At 28.7% G+C, this 22,657-nt stretch overlaps 5 protein-coding genes across 11 annotated transcripts in view; 2 read left to right on the top strand and 3 right to left on the bottom strand.

The window, feature by feature from the left end:
- Positions 1–14: 14 nt before the first annotated feature.
- On the bottom strand, positions 15–5,108 carry LOC106794064 (kinase suppressor of Ras 2). 3 transcript variants are annotated; one of them, XM_014761475.1, is made up of 16 exons: positions 4,724–5,108; positions 4,158–4,298; positions 3,826–3,973; positions 3,295–3,558; positions 3,062–3,215; positions 2,791–2,972; positions 2,432–2,698; positions 2,209–2,348; positions 2,004–2,127; positions 1,745–1,944; positions 1,447–1,623; positions 1,173–1,358; positions 950–1,083; positions 734–871; positions 521–650; positions 15–355 (listed from the first exon to the last, which is right to left on the bottom strand). In XM_014761475.1, exons 1-16 carry the CDS (start codon positions 4,874–4,876, stop codon positions 203–205), a joined length of 2,691 nt encoding a protein of 896 aa, XP_014616961.1. In that variant the 5' UTR covers positions 4,877–5,108; the 3' UTR covers positions 15–202. The 3 variants fall into 3 exon arrangements, with proteins under 3 accessions (XP_014616961.1, XP_014616958.1, XP_014616960.1); XM_014761472.1 differs by having other exon boundaries at positions 16–355; positions 1,745–1,959; positions 2,785–2,972; XM_014761474.1 differs by having other exon boundaries at positions 16–355; positions 2,785–2,972; positions 4,724–5,107.
- A 271-nt stretch (positions 5,109–5,379) lies between these two features.
- LOC106794065 (ankyrin repeat domain-containing protein 13D) lies at positions 5,380–10,662 on the top strand. 3 transcript variants are annotated; one of them, XM_014761476.1, is made up of 14 exons: positions 5,380–5,694; positions 6,529–6,664; positions 6,985–7,109; positions 7,376–7,421; positions 7,540–7,683; positions 7,872–7,943; positions 8,384–8,564; positions 8,653–8,875; positions 8,963–9,094; positions 9,185–9,335; positions 9,412–9,573; positions 9,673–9,773; positions 9,844–9,932; positions 10,101–10,662. In XM_014761476.1, the coding sequence occupies exons 1-14, from the start codon at positions 5,596–5,598 to the stop codon at positions 10,342–10,344; spliced, it is 1,905 nt and encodes a 634-aa protein (XP_014616962.1). In that variant the 5' UTR covers positions 5,380–5,595; the 3' UTR covers positions 10,345–10,662. The 3 variants fall into 3 exon arrangements, with proteins under 3 accessions (XP_014616962.1, XP_014616964.1, XP_014616963.1); XM_014761478.1 differs by having other exon boundaries at positions 7,078–7,109; XM_014761477.1 differs by lacking the exon at positions 7,872–7,943 and having other exon boundaries at positions 5,381–5,694.
- Positions 10,663–11,099: 437 nt separating this feature from the next.
- On the bottom strand, positions 11,100–13,116 carry LOC106794066 (protein lin-37 homolog). 2 transcript variants are annotated; one of them, XM_014761479.1, is made up of 7 exons: positions 12,918–13,116; positions 12,771–12,846; positions 12,477–12,615; positions 12,191–12,409; positions 11,930–12,116; positions 11,633–11,781; positions 11,100–11,563 (listed from the first exon to the last, which is right to left on the bottom strand). In XM_014761479.1, exons 2-7 carry the CDS (start codon positions 12,844–12,846, stop codon positions 11,542–11,544), a joined length of 792 nt encoding a protein of 263 aa, XP_014616965.1. In that variant the 5' UTR covers positions 12,918–13,116; the 3' UTR covers positions 11,100–11,541. The 2 variants fall into 2 exon arrangements, with proteins under 2 accessions (XP_014616965.1, XP_014616966.1); XM_014761480.1 differs by having other exon boundaries at positions 12,191–12,394; positions 12,918–13,113.
- A 286-nt stretch (positions 13,117–13,402) lies between these two features.
- Positions 13,403–16,103, top strand: LOC106794070 (HEAT repeat-containing protein 3). 2 transcript variants are annotated; one of them, XM_014761486.1, is made up of 6 exons: positions 13,403–13,627; positions 13,995–14,255; positions 14,322–15,271; positions 15,348–15,648; positions 15,723–15,896; positions 15,979–16,103. In XM_014761486.1, the coding sequence occupies exons 1-6, from the start codon at positions 13,490–13,492 to the stop codon at positions 16,090–16,092; spliced, it is 1,938 nt and encodes a 645-aa protein (XP_014616972.1). In that variant the 5' UTR covers positions 13,403–13,489; the 3' UTR covers positions 16,093–16,103. The 2 variants fall into 2 exon arrangements, with proteins under 2 accessions (XP_014616972.1, XP_014616973.1); XM_014761487.1 differs by having other exon boundaries at positions 13,528–13,617.
- Positions 16,104–16,539: 436 nt separating this feature from the next.
- Positions 16,540–22,657, bottom strand: part of LOC106794052 (transcriptional regulator ATRX homolog) — an 11,244-nt gene continuing 5,126 nt past the window's right edge. Inside the window, exons 2-8 of the mRNA XM_014761454.1 lie at positions 21,954–21,968; positions 21,573–21,871; positions 19,456–19,520; positions 19,082–19,334; positions 18,862–18,990; positions 18,502–18,778; positions 16,540–18,035 (exon numbers count right to left, since the gene is read on the bottom strand). Of these exons, the coding sequence (XP_014616940.1) occupies positions 17,031–18,035; positions 18,502–18,778; positions 18,862–18,990; positions 19,082–19,334; positions 19,456–19,520; positions 21,573–21,778 (1,935 nt within the window). The 5' untranslated portion in view covers positions 21,779–21,871; positions 21,954–21,968 and the 3' untranslated portion in view covers positions 16,540–17,030. The remainder of the gene's footprint in view (positions 18,036–18,501; positions 18,779–18,861; positions 18,991–19,081; positions 19,335–19,455; positions 19,521–21,572; positions 21,872–21,953; positions 21,969–22,657) is intronic.

Consider the following 22,657-nt stretch of genomic DNA (forward strand, 5'->3'; position numbering starts at 1 on the left):
ATATACATGTATATATATATATTCATTTCATATTCATTTTGTATTACCAACATTATCTTATCGTAATTTGATTAGTTAATAATTCCGACAAAATTTTCAATGAGTAATTTTTCCGTTTCACGAACAAAGATCTGGCAATAATTGCACATCTCTATATGTACACTACGAGAATAACAGCGTAGTTAAATAGACTTAAACATATTCAAAACACAGATTCTGCAGAACGAGAAAGATGAGTAGGATGAGAAGGACTACGTTCTAACCTTTTACGAGGTAGCTTTTCGAGTGTAGTTAACAGTTTTGCAAAGTCAGGTCGATTTTCGGGATGGTATGACCAACAAAACATCAAGATATCCTAAAAATAAAAATATAATGTATATTAATATATATTTATGTATATATTTTTTTCATTTAGATATATAGGATGTCTTGCAATTGATGATGTATACTGTTTACTTGTACCATTACTTAAAAAACACTCTGTATATTTGCATGAAATTTGACTTATGTTAAATCTTACCTTAACATCACGAGAAGCTTGCAAATTAGCCAAAGGTTGCTTCATTCCTTTACCTACTTGCCAAATAATAGCTTCAGGAGGTTGACCTTTAAATGGCCATTCACCACATAAAAGTTCATACCACACGGTTCTGAAATAAATCAGAAATGTCATTAAATTTACGTAAATAATATTTACAAACCAAGGATAAAAAATGTGTACATGAGTACAAACCCAAATGCATAAACGTCAGAAGCATCTGTAAATGGTAACTCTTCTTGATCTCGAGTTTGTTGTGGTTTTAATCGTCGTACAATTTCAGGAGCCAAATAACACAACCAACCCGGTGGTATACTTAATCCATTACCTTTCCTATATTAAATATAAAATTATTATTAATACTAAAAGTACATGAGCATTTATAAACAAAATATATTTAATTTTACTCACCTATTACCATAACAGAGTTTAGTAACACTGAACAGACCAAAATCAGTTATTACTACTTTCCCATTTTCTAAAAATATGTTTTTGCTTTTCAAATCCTTGTGAACTATACCACGGGCATGAAGATATCCCATTCCCTACGTATATATAATCAATATTAAAAGATATTTTATATAGATTATATTAAATTGATATAATATTATTATTTAATATTTTACACACATACCTGAGAAATCTGTTGAGCGATAACAGTGGTTTTATTCATACTGAATTTATCTTTTCGTAAATGAATATGAGTGTAAAGTGTCATGCCTTTGCTCATACTAGTTACTATGGCTAAACATGGGGGTTTCATACAAGCACCCATAAATAAAACCAAATTTTCGTGTCTAGTCTTTCGGAATGTAGCCACCTATAAAGATGATGCACTCGTAAACAATGACGTAGCTTTACTTAATTGATTCGTAATTCAATACTACATCATAATCAAAGTCTCATACTTCTAATTTGAAGGCTTCTAATGTTTTATCGTCATCAAGATAATAGTCCATATTTAAAACTTTAATCGCAACATCTCCATGCCAGTTTCCTCTGTAAACTGTTCCAAATCTTCCAATACCTATAGGTTCTCCAATTTTTAATTCATCATATGGAATGTCCCATTCCCTTATAGATAACTGTAAATACATAAAATAATTTTAAATTTAAGTATATTACTTGTTTTCTTTTATTTATTAATTTTTTTTAGTTAAAAAAATTAATATATCATAATTAATATAATATAAATAATTTACGTACACTATTTTGACGAGGCCAACGACTATCTCCTGGTTCCCCATCAGAAACCTGAGAATCTTGGGAATCTACTCTGACTGGTGTACGCTCTGAATCAGTGCTAACGCTGCCAGAATTGGAAACACTTACTGTCCTCTCACTATCACTTGTATTTTCAATACGATGCGTTTCCAATGTAACACCTTTATCATTCAGTACAACATCTACAAAGATATCATCTGAAATATTTGATATACTTGATGTATAAGAAAAGGTATATTACCTGGAAAATGGAACTGTTGCTTCATAGGTGCTTGCGGAGTTTGGCTAGTATTGGCAGGTAATAAAGCTGGACTAGAAGGTGTTGAGCTATTACAGCTCGAGGTATTCGAACTAGAATCAGCACCCTAGATATATAAAAACATTGAAATAGGATCAAAACAATTTTTCAGTTAAATAAAATAAAAAGTCAAATAACAATGGTATACCGGAAAAGGTATATTCATAGAAGAATGAGGGTGTGACCGCTTTCGATCTCTTCGATTCAACGAAGCCAATAAATTAGAACTATGATGATTAGGGGATGTTATACTTGGTTTGTTTAATATTGGAGATACATTAACCATACCTAATAATAGCAATATTATTATTATTATAAATTAAATAATTATTACTATTATAGAGTAAAATTATAAATATTAGGATTCATACCATCACCCTGAACAGATCTTTTGAACTCATCAAAAAGTTCTTGAGGTAGGCCACAAGAGGGAGGTACTTTAGATTCGCAGTCTCTATGACATTTATATTTACATTCTTTGCATTTCAAGCCAGTTCCTATAAACATTTGTTTGTCACAATAGTCGCAAGTAGTCATCATTTTAAATGTTTTAGTGAAACGATGAGCGATAAAATGACCCATCCCACGTGTTACAGTTGGAGTACGTGGCGATTTTGGCACTTGCAAACTTGTTATTACTAAAATATATATTATTAATGTTTATTAGTATAAATCATTATTTTTTGCTGAATATTTAGCAATATATTCTTTCTTGGTTTATTACCATTACCAGTTCCTTTAAAACTGTTATCATCACTATCTGCACTGGAATATGGAGGTGATTTGATAGGACTGTTACTATTTGGTAAAAAGTATTCCGTCATGATATCTGCATTGCTACTACATGACCCTGTTTCTGTAAGTAAACGATTTCTTCTTCCTACAGAACTAACATGATGATCGCCTGCACAACTGTAAGAAGAATAACATATATTCTATATATTATATTTAAGCTTTATATAAAATTGATTAAATTATATTTAATATGATTTAAACATTACCTAGAAGCTGTGTCTCCATTTTCAAGACGGTTTGCTAACTGTGACTCATGAGATTTTGACTTAGTTAATGGAAACACTTCCGGCTGTGATATAGTATTTTGTAAACCAATTTGATGTTTTTTACAAGGAGGTGGAGTTGTAGGAAATTTGATCGCTATTACAAAAAAGATAAATTAAAATTATATATATAAAAAAAAAAAAGAAGATAAATATAGTCATATAAAAATACATACTATGCCCTTGTCTTTGTAATAATGGTGTAGAAGGTGGACTAGTAGATGATAAAGACGTTATAGAAGAAGCTTGTGCTAGCATATCGCTAGTGAGATTATTATTATTATTGTGATATGGAATACTATCTTCTGAGGGAACAGAACATCTTGTAATACGAGATCGAATAAGTCTAGGAGATGCGCCAGAACGTAAGTGATGCCTATCCCAAGAGTCCCAATACAAATTCATATCACTGTTTTCCACATCTCCTCTTAAGAGTGCATCTGAACAGAATATACATTATAATGTAGCAACGATAATTTTTATAATAAATATTTATACTAATCCCTTGCACTATGATTTAATGTATCGAGCTGTGTGCCTTATTTAGTACTATATTTTATGCTTCTTATATTCGACTCATAAGATTTGCTACGAGTAGGACTCGTGTTTCTTATGTTTGGACTATAAAGTATATCCCGAGCCTCACATGTTGTTATAGGGCAAGAGATTAAATATAGTATTTAAAAAAAAATAATTAAATCTCTTACCCATATATCTGCGAAGATTATGTAATGCTCTACAAAGTCTACGAAGTTCTTCCTTATGTCTAACATTATTTTCGCCTAGAATAGTATCCAATTCATGTTCTGATTTTTCTTTCAACGCTTCAAGAGAATTAGCTTTAGAACAAACCACCTACAAACAAATGTTACATATTTTATTTACTTGAAGATAATAAAACATAAAGGATATTAAGAATAAATTTTTGTTGAATACCTTACTGGTCTGCGTTTAAAAATTCAAGCTAAACATGCTTATGTTGAATTTATTTAACAAATAGATAAAAGTATATGTAATTATCAATTAATAATATACATACTTGAATAGATTCTTGTGTGAGACCCACTACACGTAACCACTGTTGCAAGGATGGATACTGTCTCATTTCTGCTGGTAATGATTCTACAGCAAGTTTGGCTTTAGTCACCAGTTGCTTTGAATATAACTTAATCAATTTTCCCTAAAACATATGTATAAATTGTAAAAAAAAAAAGGAAAAGAAAAGAAAATAAAATAGTCCTCTTTAAGACAAAACTAAATCAATTTATAAAATAACTTTTTCTAAAAAAAATAACATCTTATGACAACCAAGTGTTTGAATAAAAATAAGAAGAAGTTAACTATAACAAATGTTCATTTTCATATTTCTTAAAGTTTCAATAAAACAAGAGAAAAGATCTAAGCATAATGTCAATAATAAAAAGTATTTAAAAATTTGTTGACAATCATAATATATTGAAGCAAGACGTCAAAGAGAAAATGAACAAGTACATCAAATCACATCACATCATATCACATCTTCAATAAGAAAATAAAAGAAAAGAAAATGAGGAGAGTTAAAAAAAAAAGGAAAAACAAGAAAATGAATAAAAAATAAAAGATTACCTCCAAGGTTCGAATTTCTTGTTGAGTGAGTTCAGCGCTGGTCGAACATTGAGTTCTTAAACCTTCCAGTCGATCAGCAGAAATGTCAATCATGGATTGAACGACGTCCAAGGCTCGTCGAGTCTCTTGTTCCGCATCTTCACCGTCCGCCATCCCTCGCAGAAAATGCGAAGGCCCCTGGTGTCTTCGTCAATTTTCTTGAATTCTATTTAACAGGCATAATGTAGAAGTTTCGTACAAGTCAGCTGTCGATCGGTCGCGTTATCACTGATCATTTGAGGAACTAAACCACTTATCAACATTGACAACCATCTTGGCCGCCTATCACTGACGTCAATCGCTGCCCGGCAATCCGGGATCGCAGCGCCTGCATCTTCTTAGTCTCTCTCTCTTTTGGATAATGTCTCTCTTTTCAACGTTCCAAAACACATTTTTTCATACCACATTAATAAAATCCATCATTCACTTAATAATTACATATATTTGTAAACAAAAACAATTTAATCAATTGTTAAATATTTGTCAACGTTTATAATATAACAATGTATATAATATAACAAATGTTAGATTCGAATGAAGTACTTTTTGAATAGTTTGCCGAACGCGAATGCATATCTATCCCTACCTTCTCTCATATTTCCCCACCACATATGATTGTTCTCCGTTGCATCATTTCGGTAGCTGACTTTTAATCGTCTAGTTTGCTAAACTATAGTATTGCATTTTCAATGAGTGAAAATCGTGGCGATCAGTGGTGGATTACTTACTTTTGTCATGTATCCGACTGTCAAATTTTGTTATCAAGTATTTAAACTGTAGTATTTATCATAACAGACCTTGGATGTGATTGTTTATAATAATAATTATTAGAAATGGTTAATGTAGAGACTATACAACAAAATTATCCACTGCATTGGCTGGTGTGGAATAATAACTATGTTGAACTTGCTAAAGAGCTCTCTACAAATCCGGTTTGTGTAAAAATATCTTGCATATCATTTTTTAACAGCTTTATATTTAGTGTTATTTTCATAACAACTTTGTCAATTGATGTATCAATATCCATTATGTAATACATAGATACTACAAATATTTATTATATTTCAGATGTGAACAGTGCATTTTCCAAAAGTTTCATTTAATGAAGAATTCTCATACTTAATCAAAGATTAGAGTAATAATATAATTTAAAAGAAATGGCATTATCATCTCTCATATGTTTATGTTGCACATTTATTAGTTTGTTGTTGTAGTATCTTCATTTCACAATGTATCTTATTATGATCATTAATACTATATACTTATAATACTATATATAATCAAGTCAAATAATTTAATCATGTGCAAGTAAAAAATAAACATTGACTTAAGTTTATTTTTGATAATTTTATATAATTTATATATAGCATTATTATATTACACATTAAAAAGACAATCAGATGTAATGTAAATGTTTAAATATTAGATAATTAATTGCTTTATTCAATGAAACATGAAGTGTTATGCATTGTTGACATTTCATAAGTCAATATTTTTGAATTATGTTTAATAACTGTTAGAAATTTGAATGGAGAGTTCTTAGATATTTCCCAAAAAGACTTCTGAAGCCTTATATGGAAATCTTATTCAGAAACCTTATTTATGCAGTGTAACATTTTATTCATGATATTATATATACTAAAAATATATAGACATATAGATTTGATTAATCTAATAAATTAGTTTTATTTTAATCTCTTTAAAAATTCACAAAGTAAATATTTCCTTTGACATATGTAATATATACTCCTGTTTTTGTATTACAGCATGAAATAGAAAAACATGATACTCGTGGAAGAACCCCCTTGATGTTAGCAGTTACTTTAGGTCACACTGACTGTGCTGTAGTTTTATTACATCATGAAGCTAATGTCAACACAGAAAATACTCAAGGATGGAGCGGTAAGTAATTGTAATTTTTTAAATTTATAAAAGCAATTCAATTTGATGTTAAATATATACCGAGTTTCTTATAATTTGTAGTACAAACACGAGCAGGGGATATAATTATAAATATAATAAAAAACTAAGTTAAAAACTCTTAGTGCATGCATACTCTCTCTCTCAATAAATATTCAAATTTATTTTTCTCCGAAACAATGCCTGATATGAACAAATTGTATTCTACATTGTCGATTTAGTTTTTCATGTAGAATCATCCCCTGCTCAGTTGTACCACCAGTCACAAGACACTCTGTATATGTTTTATATGTTTGATTCAGTGGTTCAAGAAGCAGTCGGAACTGGTAACCCAGAATTATTACAAATGGTGCTTGCTCGTAGGGATTACCAAAGATATTGTAATCGTGTTGCAGGTATTCCCGAATTACTTCACAAACTTAAACAGGTTAGTCTTTTTATGAAAATGAATAAAACTTTTATTATTGTTTTAATATATTAATAAAATATAAAAATCTATTAATACTTTTTATATATGCATTTTTCCTCTTACATTTATTATATATTATTAAACAAAAAAATTAATTTTTCGACAATTAAGTAACGTTATATGCTTCGTGATTTAAAGGTACAAATAAATGTTATAGCATCTAAGTATTAATATGATTGTATAGTCATTTTTGTTATATTTATTTGAATTATTATCATTTCCAGGCACCCGATTTTTATGTAGAAATGAAATGGGAGTTTACTAGTTGGGGTAATTATCTAGACAAATTTATTCGTGCATTTTAAAATCAAAATTCAAGGTATGCAGTTAAATTTAAGACAAATTGTTGATATGTTCTAAGAGTTTTCTTTTATCTTTGTTTTATTAGTTCCTCTTGCATCTCGAATGTGCCCAAGTGATACATATAAAGTTTACAAACAGGGTAGTAATGTAAGAATTGACACTACTCTATTGGGTTTTGATCATACAAATTGGCAACGAGGAAATCGAAGTTATGTTTTTAAAGGACAGAGTAAGTTTATTATATATTATAATATATTTATTACTTAGTACATAAATTTACAGAAAGTAACAATAATGACTTCTATTATATTATGAATTACTCAATTACTTTTTAAATTTTTTTTCCGTTTGTATTCTTTACGTATTCTTTTTTTTTTGTTTATTTGTTTATTATTTATTATTTATATTCAATGCAAGCTGCAACAAATGCACCTATGGTACTTAGGTGTGATCGCAGTTATGTGTTCACCATGATGGGACAACAATCAGGTGACAGTTGTTTTGTTTACAATTTACATGTTGTGTACAACAATTTGATGAACCCTGAAAATTTGTGGAATATATATTCTTATTAATTTTGCATAGATGCGCTTCTTTTTAATTTTGGTAATTTAGTTTATTATTTTGTCCAAGTAACTGTAGTCACATTGGAAAACGTTATAATGAGTTTAGTAAATTACAGCATAATGGGATTATTATCGCTTTATTATTATTGTTTTTGCTACTAAAAGTAGTTACCAAATTTTATGAAGAAAAAATACAAGTATATAAATAAATTAATAATAAGCATATATTTGTATAAATTGAACTGCTGATCTATTATATAAATTACATTATATAAATTACATTAAAGAAATATTTCTGTTGGCCTCGTTTTCATCATATTAATTTAATTAGATTCACAAACGTAATTGCTATATTATTTTCAGATGATGGTGCAACAATGATGGAGGTAGATCATGAAACAAGGAAGGTTTACGTGGAACATATGAAACTTATTAGTGATGAAAATATACAATTAATGGAACCTTCCGAAGAAGGCATTTTAGCACGTCTTACAAATCCCATAGTCACTACGTATATAGATACAGATAAAATTAGTTTTGAACGGTAAATATTTATTGTTATACGTCATTATAATATTAATTATATTTAGAACATAATGTAACAAATTATATATATATACATATACTGCTAGCAATAAAGCTGGTATATGGGGCTGGCGGTCAGATAAAAGTGAAGTAATTAATGGACATGAATGTAAAGTCTTTAGTGCAAGTAATGTAGAATTAATAACAAAAACACGATTGGAACACTTATCAGAAGCTGATAAGGCAAGAGCACGAGCACCACGCACACCTCTTCAATCCTTTCTTGGTATCGCCGAGCAGCAACATGAAAATTGTAACGCTACAACCAGTGTAATTATTTACTTTTCTTTTTTATTTTTATAGCACATATATTTATGTATATAAAATTCAGTAATAATATTTTTTTTATTTAATTAGCAAGAAGAATACAGCAATGTTGGTAATCCTTCTAATATAACAGCCGAAGAATATTTTGATCCAGACATTGACTTAAATGGAAGGGATATTGGAAGACCAAAAGAAGTTAATACAAAAATACAGAAATTCAAGGTACAATTAACAATAAAATAATAATGTCATATTTTACATAAAATGCGTATTAAAATTTATTTTAATTTTATTTTATTAATTTAATTACAGGCAACTCTTTGGCTCAGTGAAGAATACCCACTGAGTTTGCAAGAACAAATTATGCCTATTGTAGATTTAATGGCAATATCTAGTTCACATTTTGCTAAATTGAAAGATTATATACAAATGCAATTACCATCTGGATTTCCTGTTAAAATTGGTGAGTGTATTATCTATTTTTACGAAATAAAATATAGACTTAAAATTTTTTTTTTTAATTGCTTTGCGTATTACAGAAATTCCTTTATTTCATATTCTTAATGCAAGAATAACATTTGGAAATATATTTGGTTTGGATCAAGAAGTACCGCATGTAGGTCATCTACAAGAAACAAATCGCATGACATGTTTGGTAGATGATATTTGTTTTGAACCACCTACTGGTTATATAAAACTTGGTAATTAGATGTTTCCGGATAATTAACATTTTATATGGATACATACGTATATATATATAATTTTACATATTTTAAATAATTATTTATAAAATTATATAGGTGCTGAAGTTAGAACACAATTCAGTATTGAAGAAGAGGACGATTTATTACAATTTGCTATCCAGCAAAGTTTATTAGAAGCTGGAAGTGAACGCGATGAGGTAAGAAATTGTCTCTGTGATTTCCTTCTTGTTATATATCATTATATACAACTGATTATTTTGTATATAGGTCGATATATGGGAAGCATTGAGAGCACAAAAACCATCTAGACCAACGACACCTAATATGTCAACAGAAGAAGAAAGACAACTTCAAAGGTATTAGTACAGAAATCGAATCAAATTCTATATTATTTGATTTATTCAAAATTATGTTTTCAGTAAGTTTATTTTAAATGTATATGTAGGTTGTTTTTGTAAGAATAATGTACTGTAATTAATTATTGTTCAAATCTAATCACATGCCTTTTTTTTAATTGAATATAGAGCTATTCAAGCTAGTTTGGTATTATATCAAGAAACTACTGCGAGCTGTGCAGAAGGACATAATAATATAGATGAAGCAAGAGCTAAAGAAGAAGACGATAGTGATTCATTAGAAAGTACAACAGAACAATTATATCTAGCATTAAAACTTTCAGAACAACAACAAATAGAAGAAGAACAACGACGATTGTTAGAAGAAGAAACATTTCGACAAGTGTTAGAATTATCCCTAACGGATAAGTGAACTTTTACAATCGATATAATGGTGATTTAGAAATTAATTACCTGATACTTCCAAAATGAAAATTCTTTCTGTCTCACGAGTACAAGGCTGTTGAATAGAAAGAAATATTTCCTATGATTCATAAATAAATTCCTTTTAAAAATAATAATGTTACTTACAATAATGAACATTTGTTATTAAAGTATACAATAATGAAGGTCAACCAGTGGACAACAATGTACTCTATTATATAAGTAAATGAATAATTTAAATTATGTTATTTATTCCTTAGCTACATTTTATATGAAATGAAAGTGAATAGTATAACAAATTTAGTAACAAAATCCATAAAACTGAAGTCTTGACAATTACAAATGCTCTTCAATTTAAACAAAATATATATATATATATATATATGCACGTTTCATACGCAATTCAATCGCAGTTAGAAACAATCGTACAGTCCTATTACTTGAAAGTATATAGTGTAAGTTACAATAACTGTCACTATTTAAAATAAAAAGCATGTAATTCTCAAGTCTTCAAAATCACTTGTTTTTACCTTTCTCCTAGTATAACTTTAATATATAATATTATTACGATTTTCATTGATTTATCTCTTTATGAATATGATTATAATTATTAAAATACAACCCAGTGTTAATATGGGTAAGATAATATCAAAATTTAACAAATTAATACTAAAAATGTGAAAATAATGTTCAATTAGATTTTAACATGTAAAAAATATCATCTAATTTAAATTAGCGTAACAATACTAAATTAATAATAAATTAGCGTGGCAATCATTTGAATTATATATATATTTAAAACAAAAAAAATCAATATAAAAGTATGAAGATCAAATTTGTGACATCTCATTATACTAACAAGGGCTCCGTTAGATCTTAAGAAAACCGATTTTTGTAAAACTACAGGATCGTAGGGGTCTATTAGGACTAATGGACCTGTATCATGGTATAGAGTTTAAAAAAATCAGTGTTTTTAAGGTTTGATGGAGCCCTTATAAGACGTAATTACAAACATAATTATCAAAATATGTTGTGATAAAAATATATATTTATACAAATAATATAAAGGAGAAATATAATTATTTTAATAATAGGATTCATTTAATGTTGCAGATATATGTTTGCTTCCAAATATTACGAATATTTATGTAATTGATAGATACTAATGCATGGTCTAGTTGTTTTACTATTCAAATTCTGATTGTGCCCTGGAAAAAGATTTGATTATTAAAATATTACAAGGTGTGTTCATTTAAATGAATTAAAATAATACGTACCTTTTAAATATAGTACTGAGTATTTGTTGGCCTTGTGCATAACGTTGTTCATTTTTATGCGCCTGCTGATGCCACTTTTTACGAACAGCATTCCAATGTATTCTGTGTTCTCTTAGTAATACATCTCGCGAATTGAGAGTTTGTCCATCCTAAGAATATTAATGAAACAGTATTTAAGAAACTTAAATATTATTGATATACGTAATAGATATACATTTTAAAATATGTAACACTATTTCTACATGATTAAATTTTCCTAACATCACTATCATTATAATTATTGCTTTATTTACTTACATATTCTAATTTAATCTCTTCTTTTTCAGGAATAATTGGAGATGGTATACGATTTCTTGGCATTGCCTCTTCACAAGGAAGAGGAGGTGGTAAAAAATGAACATCTCGTATTTCTCCACTTGCATCTAATATGTTGCTATTTTGATTATTTATTTCACTAACTATTTCAGGACTAGGACTACGTATTCTAAACAAGAATAAAATATTATAAAAAATCTATATTTATTATAACAAGTTTATATATTTTTATTGTATACTCACTTTGGAATAAGATTTGGATTTCTTGGTTGATTAGCCATCCAAGCTCTACAAATAGGATAAAGTGGTGTATCTTCTTGAAACTGAGCTAGATCTACACTGCGATCAAATAGTTTCATCACATACGTATGATGAAATGCTGTATCCATTTGTATTTGTCTACGCCGCCTTATTTTTCTTGGTTGTTGAAAATGAATAGACTTCGTCCTGTACATGTTGTCTCTATTACAAAACGAGTTTATATTGTATTTAAGATTATGTATCTTTTAAAGTAAACAATTAATGTTACATTTTTCTCATATGATGCCTAAACTCATGAGAAGAATTTTCTTCGCTTGAATCTGCTGATGAGTCTGAATCGGTGTGTTGCAATAATTCTCGTAAAGCTCCTTTTAATCTATCTCTTGCAACAAGAACATCACTGTCTCCTATTATTGTAGATAGAATTAATATATTTCATATACAAAAACATAAGAGAACACAGTTCTACAGGTATGTCGAAGACATCTTAGATATCTGCTAAAACGTATCACAGATTTGATATATAAATAATACTTATAATTAAAAAATATTTTATTATTACCTATTTCATCTTTTATTTCTATTTTAACACGACTTGGGGTAACCGGTAGAGGTTGACTATTTCGTTTCTTTCCCATCTACATAAAAACAAACCAACTGCATGACAACATTCGATTTAATTTTTGTTCTTTTCAATTATATTTCTTACCTTTTTAAATATGTATATGAGAAAAACAACTATGCTATATGTATGTGTATATATATATATATATATATATATATATATATATTATATATGTATAACGATCTAATCATTTAACGAACACAAATTTTTTGTAATTAGGTTAAAACTGATGATTATTTTCTTGTATAACAAAACGGAAGAAAGAGAAATACATTTTACAATGTTTATGAGACTATATTTCAGTTCACTCGAATGATTTGAAATTACCGATATATAGCAATACAAATTGTAATAAAAAAATAATCTCTATTATTTACATTATTTCACAGATGGAGAGTTTTGAATATAAAATTTAAACAGAAATCGATAAATTGAACAAAAATTTTCACTTGTTGTTACTGAAGTTTTTCAATAATTATTTTTATTATTAATCCACCAATGAAAAAAACGATTTACGTATCGCAGCACCATCTAGCTTTTCAGGTTTTGTATTGTAAACTAAACTTAAGGAGGCATTCGTAACACGTGCTCTCTCGTAGAACGTATGTAACCAATATCCTATTTTAAGTGTAATATTTTATTTGTTTTTTTAAAAAATGGGTAAAGATAAACGCAAGAAAAATAAACAGCACAGAGAAAATCCTACAGGACTTGTATCGAATAATTATTTGAATGAATCAGAAGATTGTAAAGGTGACGACAAAGAGGAAGTATTGCGAATGGTGTACGATGAAGTATGTTTATTTATGAACAATTTTTTTATATATATATATATATATATATATATATATATAAATAAATTGTAAATCTTTAACCCTTTGAGTGCTATGAATGCATGTATGCACTCTCACACAACCATTCAATTTAGACTATGAACGCATATGTAGGATCTTACCCAACTATTGCATTTTTATTTTTCAATGAAAATTCAGTTTGCTAAACTTGTGCTCTTTCGTAAAAAATATTCAGCCCATGGTGTGCTTTTTTGTAAAGAGTGGACATTCCATGACACACACTTAACATTGGACAACGCAGTGCTCAAAGGGTTAAAAAGACAATGTGCAGTCTATTTATTATTTTATATATAATTTTATATCATAGATACAATCTTTGGCCATAGAGGAGAAGTTATCTGGCTTACGAACTTTAGAATCTATGTGTTATAGTAAAGTCATAGCTGAACGAGTATCATCAGATGGTATTGTTAAAATGATTGGCCCTTTACTTATTGATAATAGCTTGACAATAAGAGCTGCTGTTGCAAGTGCTTTGAGACAAGTAGCTGAGAATGGTAAAGACAATGCTGTTACAAAATTAATTGACGATGACATCATGACTCCTTTAATTACTTTATTTACAAGAGTAAGTATATTTATGATCACTTTAATATTTTGATAATTGATTTTTATATTAATGACATACAATTAGGATTACAGAGAATGGCAACCAAAGTTGGATTCTACAATTAAAGAAAATCTATGCGATGAAAAAGAAACATTTATTGAAGCTGTTACATTGCTTTTAATTTTATGCGAAAACAATGAAGTGGCTGTTAAGTATGTAAATAAACTATGTCTATCAATATTACTACAATATTTGTATGTTACCATATATGGAATAGAGATTAGCACTGTGGTTGCACAGTGTATACTTACTCTATCAGAAGATAATCCTATTGCGATTGAAACACTCAAAGAGTACAAGCAAGACTTATTGAATATATTAAATTTACAAGTCAGCGATAACTTGCCATTCTATGATCTGATATTACTGAAAACGTTAATAATTGGTATACTGTTGAATATGCATTGTCTTACTAAAAATAACGAAATTGATGTATTTAATCAAGTTATTAAAATTTTATTAGAAACACTGACTGTAGATAATAATAGTCTATCGCATGACTTAGGTACAATATTATCAACGGAAAAAGATAATTTATCAAAAGCAACTCGAAAGAAAATACAAGAATTCAAAAAGTTACTTACAGCTCAACAACAAACATTAGAAATTTTGGCTAATTTATGTTCAGACGAAGAGGAAAATGAACTGCTTTCTGATTTAGATGATTTTGATGAAATGAATCAAAAAGAACCCATGGACGAGGATGAACCAGAGGAAACTGATTTGTCTCATATTATTTCATCATTACCGGTAGAAATAATAGAAATTATTACCAATTGTAATGTTATACAAAAAGTTTGGATCAAAACTGCAAATATAGATAAAGAAACTCGTGAATGTATTTCAGAAAGCGTCGAAGGAAGAGCACTTTTAAAACAGATAGATGTATTGAGATGTAGAGCATATTTATGCGCACATAATTTATTGTTTATTTCAGATATTAGTTCGGCAAATGACATGGAGGATTTGTACAAGTACATAAATTATATTTTAATATTATATCGTTGATTTTTTAAAGACTATTTTTTAATGTACATTTTCTGTATACAGTATATGGTGTCAAATTGGAAAATTTGTTTTCGGAAATGGAGAAAACGAAGGTTGTGAATTGGAGAGTAATTTTGAATTATTAGATTCAGCAATTGCTGTTATGAGAGCTTGTCTTCAAAAACTGGCTAAAGCACAAACAAATTATTTTTCTAACTTAACAGTAGATGATATTTCGTTAATGTTTAATTACGATGAGCTATTTTTAAATAGAAATATTGGTGTCAATATAATAAGGATGTTAGGACATTTAGCTTTGATTATAGCTCAAACTGACAATCAGCATAAATATGATTTATTGAAGGTAGAAATTTATAATTATTATAACATTAACAAATCATGCGTCAAAAATAAGAATTTTGCTTTTTTTTTTTTTAGAACATAAGTACATTTTTTATACTAACATGTAAAGAACAATCTTCCGCGTGGATCAACGCAGAATGTTTGGATGCATTGATGGATATATTCTCTGATGATGAAACGGATCAGTTAGCAAAAGAACTTTGTATAACTACTACATTATCGGAACTGTTACTAGCTTTTAAACAAAAGGTAAGAATCGTTTGCATTACTATTTAAATAGAAATAATAACTTACTCATAACATTTAATATCAATTATTGGAAATTTAATAGGTTCGTGAACAGAAACACCTTTTAAGAGATAAAAGTGACATAATATCTACGGTAAAAGATAATATTCCGAGACTTATAAAATACAAAGAAAAACGTTTGAAACTTCTGCAATAAACATAAGAAAATAAAATACTATATATGTGTATGTATATGTTACCATGAAAAACCGAAATTGGAGAAAGTCAAAATTCATATGGTCGCTTGTCAACACATACCAAATATGTCGGTGAAAGACTGAATATTTAAATTTATTCTTATACATTAATGTTTTGGACATATACCAAGCGACTATGTGAATTTTAACATTCTCTTATTTCCGTCTTTCTTCTCTCTCGTGGTAATATATATATAATGAATAAAATAAAATATATATATATATTACATATATATATATTAATATAATGAAAAAACAAACATTTTGTTTTTTGACATTCCCTGAATAAAAACATTAAACATTTTTTAATTCGTATATATTATATTTATATAATTAAAATTATAATTAAATTATGTATTCTTTACAATTAGTGTAGGTCAATGGTATTCGATGAAAACAAATTAATGAGGACGATAGAAAAAAAATTAAAAATATATATAATGAAAGAGCGAATATCGAATAGTATCGTGTTATTTGTTTAAATTTTATTTTTTATAAATAAATAATGGAAATATCAACAAAAAGTATAGGTAAAATGTCGTGGTGCAACCAATAATGCTATAATTATATAATAATCGTATGATCACAATATTATTGATCCAAAAAAAAAAACATAATTAAACACTGGCTTCTAAATAGATAATACATAAATATATAATTATAGGTATTCTAATTATATATGTGAGATTAATGTAGATATTTATCACAATATACATTTTAAAGCACAAATTAAAGGCACATATATATTATATATATATACGATTACTTTTATCGCTCTCTTTGCATTACGAATTTATCCATTTGTTCTTTCATTCATCGAGAGTAAAAGGTACACAAAAGTTACATATTTAATTACCAATGAATTGTTTATACACATTTTATACAACTAAAATCATGCTCAAACAGATTTCCCTCTCTTATCGAAAGATTCGAAATTTCTGCTTCTTTCTCTCGGAATTACGGAACCTTCGAAATCATTGTAACTCAATGAAACGTGCCTTCTTGGTTTGGGTATAGGATTAACATCATCCAATATTTCTGGCCTTTGTCTGATCGGTTCGGAAATGTGTAATTCGATAACTTTGACTGGATCTTTAGGTGCTTCAACGGGTACAGGAGAATCTGTTAATTTGATAACGTGAATATCTTTTTGTTCACGTGGTAATTCTTTAAATTCTATTTTAACACCATTTTTATATTCTTCGGTATCAACCATGTTTTGAAAAAAGTGTCTGCGATTTGCTAAAATGGATAATCTAGTATTAGAAGTATTATCCGTTGTTATATCGTCAGTCGAATCTTTAGATGAATTTTTCGATTCTAAAGCTTGAATTTGTTTTTCTATTTTCTTGATCTCCTCTTGAACGGAAAAACTTTCTTCTCGAGATAATCTATCGGCTGAGTTTTTTCTTCGTAGACATACTTCTAATTCAGTTTGCGAATTAATTTCATTTATATCTTTTATTATTTCTACCTTATCCTCTTCCTTTCTACAATATTCGATAACAACGTTATCATTCTTATTTGTTTGATTTTCTTCATGACTAGTTTCCTTATTACTCGGCTCTTTGATTTCTTCTTTTTCTTCTTTTTCTTCTTTTTCTTCAACGAGTGACCTCTGATTTTCTTCTGATTCTACATTTTTGTCATCGCTTTTTATGTTTTCCAACATAATAGGTTCTTCAACAATTTCTTCAGACTTTCCAGTAACATTCTGTGTAATCGTTTCGTTTTTGGAAGTTAATTGAACACTACTTTCTTTATTCTCATTTGAAGTTTCTATCAATTCTTGATTTCTTTTCGTCATTTCGTCAATATTCTCCGTGACTCTACTGATATCGATCGATTCGGTAATTTGCGATTCTACATTCGAAGTATCCGGTATTTGTTTGATTTCGTTTTCCTATAAAAGAATGTAAAATCATTTCGATTAATTATTTACACATCGATATTACTGTAAATTTTAATTATATTAAAGGCTCTTATGATTGGCAACATGTTGCATTTATGCAATGCGTGTTGCATATCGTAATGGGCATTAAAATCGTTTACCGATAGATAACATTCGTGAGTGACATTATCGACGTTGTGTAAAGTGTTATCTGTATACAGGGGTAATAGAAAATATTTGAATAAAAAAATTATAACATAGTATTTCTCGACCCTCGTATTAAAAAGATTTGACAGTAACCATACCAACGCGTTGATTCAATGGCTAAAATTAAATTATAAACAAAGTTAAAAGTAACGTGACGACAATGACGCGTCGAAAGTTTATTTTTAGCCAGTAAAAATTACCACGCGATATTTTCATTTTGTTCACAACGCATTCGATGAAATTTTGACGTTTTTTCATTTAACGAACTCACCTCTGGAGTTTCCAATTGTTCTGCGCGTCGTGGTGGCTGTGGTGCCCTACGTTTTTTCCGTCCATAGCCACTAGCTGTGCTACCAATGGATACACAACTGTTTATAGATATGTTCGATCTTCTCACAGAATCCTGTCCAAATCTTTTAAAAACATAGTCTTCAGGAACATTTTCGTTTTCATCTCTCAACGTAACGTCACCCGACCTGCTAGTTTCTTCTTCCGAATCCAAATTACTCGTGTTTAACCTCTGCGATGATCTGGTAGCAGACCTTCGTCTGAACAAAGAAAAATATGTAAAGAAAGATTTCTTAGAATGAGCCATATGTTTATACTACTCGATAATATATCAATTTCTTACATCGGTGGTACTGGGGTTCTTTCGAATGATGTTTCACGCAACGTCACCGTCCCATTTTCTTTTGATTCTTTATCTTCGAAATTTAATGGTGGTATCTTATCTGTTGGTCTTGGACTTACTTGTCCAAATCTACTTCAAATGATTATTTCGTATTAAATGAAAAATAATAATAATAAATATAACACACTGACAAAGATAGAAAATAATTCATTGAAAAAACCTTCTAGCTGGTGCTTTAGGAGTAAGATCACCCATAATGGACGCTGTCGTATCCTGAGGACTACCATCGTAGATCCTTGCAGGATCTCCGTTGACTGTAAGACTAGAACTATATCTGGAACCACTATTGTCCATTGTGTATTTTCTTCTTCTAACGAGAGTTCCTAAAGCTTCGTCAAATTCTTGTTGATCTTTAGAAATTCGTGACGGTGCTATCGGCCTATCAAATGGTTCTCTTTTATACGCAGACGAAACTAAAAGTTAGTAATTTTGATCATCAACACATAACGATACAATCTTTTATTTTGATTATTTATAATATTGTTATTGTGTAAGTTATATAACTACATAAAATATACCTGTACGCGAATGTACCTGTTATGATCGTCGATCTTTTCTCAGCTTGATCCGGTTCCTTCCGTTTACCAAATAATCCGTTCCTGTGATTTTGTGAATAAATAAATTATAAAACGTTATTAGAAACACATTCTCTTATATCTTAAAATAACAATCTATAGAAATATCGATCGAAAAGTTAGAATGAAGCAACAAACAACAAGTAATAAAAAATATTGAAGCTCGAATAGATGATCCGTTAAGCGTGGTAATCTAAAAATAAAGTCATGATATAAGTTCGAACTTTGGCTCAGAATTCGTCATTTCTTTTCCTCCATACGAGATTTTAATCGTTCGTTCTTTTTTTCTTTCTTTCTTTTTTTTTTTTTGTATATTTACCCGATGATAATTATGTTTGATAAACGCGAGGAAAAAAAAGTAAGTCTTATCTACGGCGAAAGGCCGTCGAATTCCACTTTAGAAATATTGCTCGTTATAATCGATATATATAGAAAATTGAAATGCGAAAAATAAGAAATCTCAAGTGGATGTTTTTTTTTTTTTTTTTTAAATCAAATATGAATTATTAACAATTTATATTAATATTAGAAATAATTTAAATATTGAACGAAATCTTTTGTGATAAAACGTTCGAATAATATATTTGAATAAAATATTGTGATAAAACTTTTCTACAATGTTTACGAACACTGTAAAAGAAAACTGAAAGATTAACCGAGTAATCGCTTCGTCATATATATTACGAACGAAGAATGACGTCATGAATAATAACATAATCTAACTTTATTCACTGACGCGAATGCAAACGTCGAGTATTCCAATGTGTCGAAAAGAATGGTCGATGAAAGGTAAACAAATCGATTATATTTTACCAATAAATTTGTTCATTTATCAGTGAATTGTTTCTAAGAAATAATCCATCGAAAGCGTAGCAAATTCACGGACACTAAAATTGCAATGATTGCGATCATCCTCATTCCGTGTAATAAAGCTTCCTTTCTATACCGTTCTAATCGTTTGTCATAATAATCGGCAATAAATTTTCAATTTTCAAATTATATTCTGGCTCCTTTTTCAAACCATTCGAATAAAATCTCAAGATATATTCTATAATAATTATGTGGATAACGTATTTTTGTTTTTAATAGAAGATCGCTATGTAAATGATAGGAAGAGTTAAGTAAGCAAGTTATTTAAAAAAACTTGACAACACTGACGCATAATAACCAATCTCTTACTGCATTTCTAAACTTATAATACAAGTACGGAATATAAAATATTTGCCAACGCGTTGTGTTTTAAATTTCTAAGTATTTTCTTTTGTCATTATTAATTATACAATATCTTAATAGTGAACACGTCAGTTTTTTGTTCTCATTTTTTTTTTGTAAGATTAATTATATGAAAGATAACATTTATCGTGGTTAATTTGAATGAAACATTTGATATAAATCTTATGTACAACGTAAACTTGTATGAACAAAAACACGTTTAGTCTTTTTTTTTGTTTTTTTTTTTTTTGTACAGATCTCAACAGGTTAAACAATCAGATTAATTTCTTTTTGCCAAGTTAGAATCGACAATGAGAAATGAGACATAGTTCAATGTGACGCTTACAGTTCGCTACGCAACGTTCGGTTATTTGTATCTTTTGGGTTACGGCCAAATGCAGATATTGCTATTTAATTCACGTGTCTTTAAGACACCATTATTTAGGTTCAAGTTCAACAAACTGATAACAATATTTCAAATTTTTCCTTTGAATTTATTCAGTAATATAATTCAATATAAATACTCACGGAGTATATCGAGTTTAATATCTGCATTATCGGAATTATAACAATTTCATTGGATTAATTTAACTAGAATCAAGGTTCTTATTAATATGCTTGCAAAGGAAAACACGTTCTAAGTTGAATACAAATTTGTTTCTTGGTAATAAAAATCGTTAAATGTATTTTACGTGACCCGGTATTGATAAGGTTCAGTTTCACACTTAACTTCACGGAGAGTCATGCTATGAAAATCTTTAATTAAGATTTTTAAACAAAGTATCGTGCTATTTGAGATAAGAAAAAAATCTATATATATATATATAGATGCATACACATATATTTATTTTCTATTTTACCTACCATGTTGACTTGATGGAAAAACTGTTCGATCTTTTTTTCCTGCTTCTCCCGAAGGTCCAAAATTTATGTTTTATCTCTTTGGCCGAGCTCTTGCTATTTTCACGCTGCAACCGTGGATGCGAAGTAGGAGGGTTTGTAGTGTCGTCATTGAAAGGATTTAGATGCTCCGGATAATCGTAAATGGAAACGCTTGGACGCCTCGACATGATTTACACATCTACTATGTGTTTCCCTGATTTTTTTTCTTTTTTATTTCTATTTTTTTCTTCTTTACTTCACTTCAATTTATTCGCCTTTACCTTTAAAATGATAAGATTGTTGTTAACTCGAGAACTTGTCCAGTTAAATCATCGAGTTCTATTTATCATTTCCACGTTATACCATTAACATTTCGTTCTGAAAAAATAAAAAAGAAATATTTGTGTTATTTTAAGCACATCATTTTTGATTCGATAAATCATTTTTAATTGAAGTGAGATCTTAACTCCGATTTCTTCTCTCTGGACACATTATACTTTTGTAAGATCCAATTATTATTACATGTTGACATAGAGAAAGCAATTTAATTTGAAATTCTTTCGTGGAATCCATCTTGCATTACGAATAAAGTCCACGTTTATTTTTAACGCATTACGCGAACTTAACGGTATGGAACCCGACGTTCGTTCGAACTAGTAGAAATATTATTCTTTTTTTTCTTTTTTTAAGCTACGAGGTCGCTAACTTTGTGCCATTTGAAATAATGCTTCACCGATTGAAGTAAAAAAAACAAGTATAGACATTTTTTAACGAAATTATTATACGTCTAACGTAAGCGCCAGGTAACGTTTCTGTTATCTTTACCCTGAATTTTTATTGATAAAAAAAAAAGAAAAAAGAAAAAAAAAAGAAAAATACTTTGCGAGTTCCATATTGATAAAACGAAGAGAAAGAAAAAAGAAGAAGAAAGGAAGTAAAGCAAAACACACTGGGATAAGAAAATATCATACTCTTAGATAAAATTCATAGGGGATTATCTGTAATATTATTTGTCTTTGCGTATATATATATTTATAATAAATTATTTTTTTTTCTCAATCTTATTA

This window comes from Polistes canadensis, unplaced genomic scaffold (assembly GCF_001313835.1).
Source record: "Polistes canadensis isolate GaletaPanama2010 unplaced genomic scaffold, ASM131383v1 scaffold_22, whole genome shotgun sequence".
NCBI lineage: Eukaryota > Metazoa > Arthropoda > Insecta > Hymenoptera > Vespidae > Polistes > Polistes canadensis.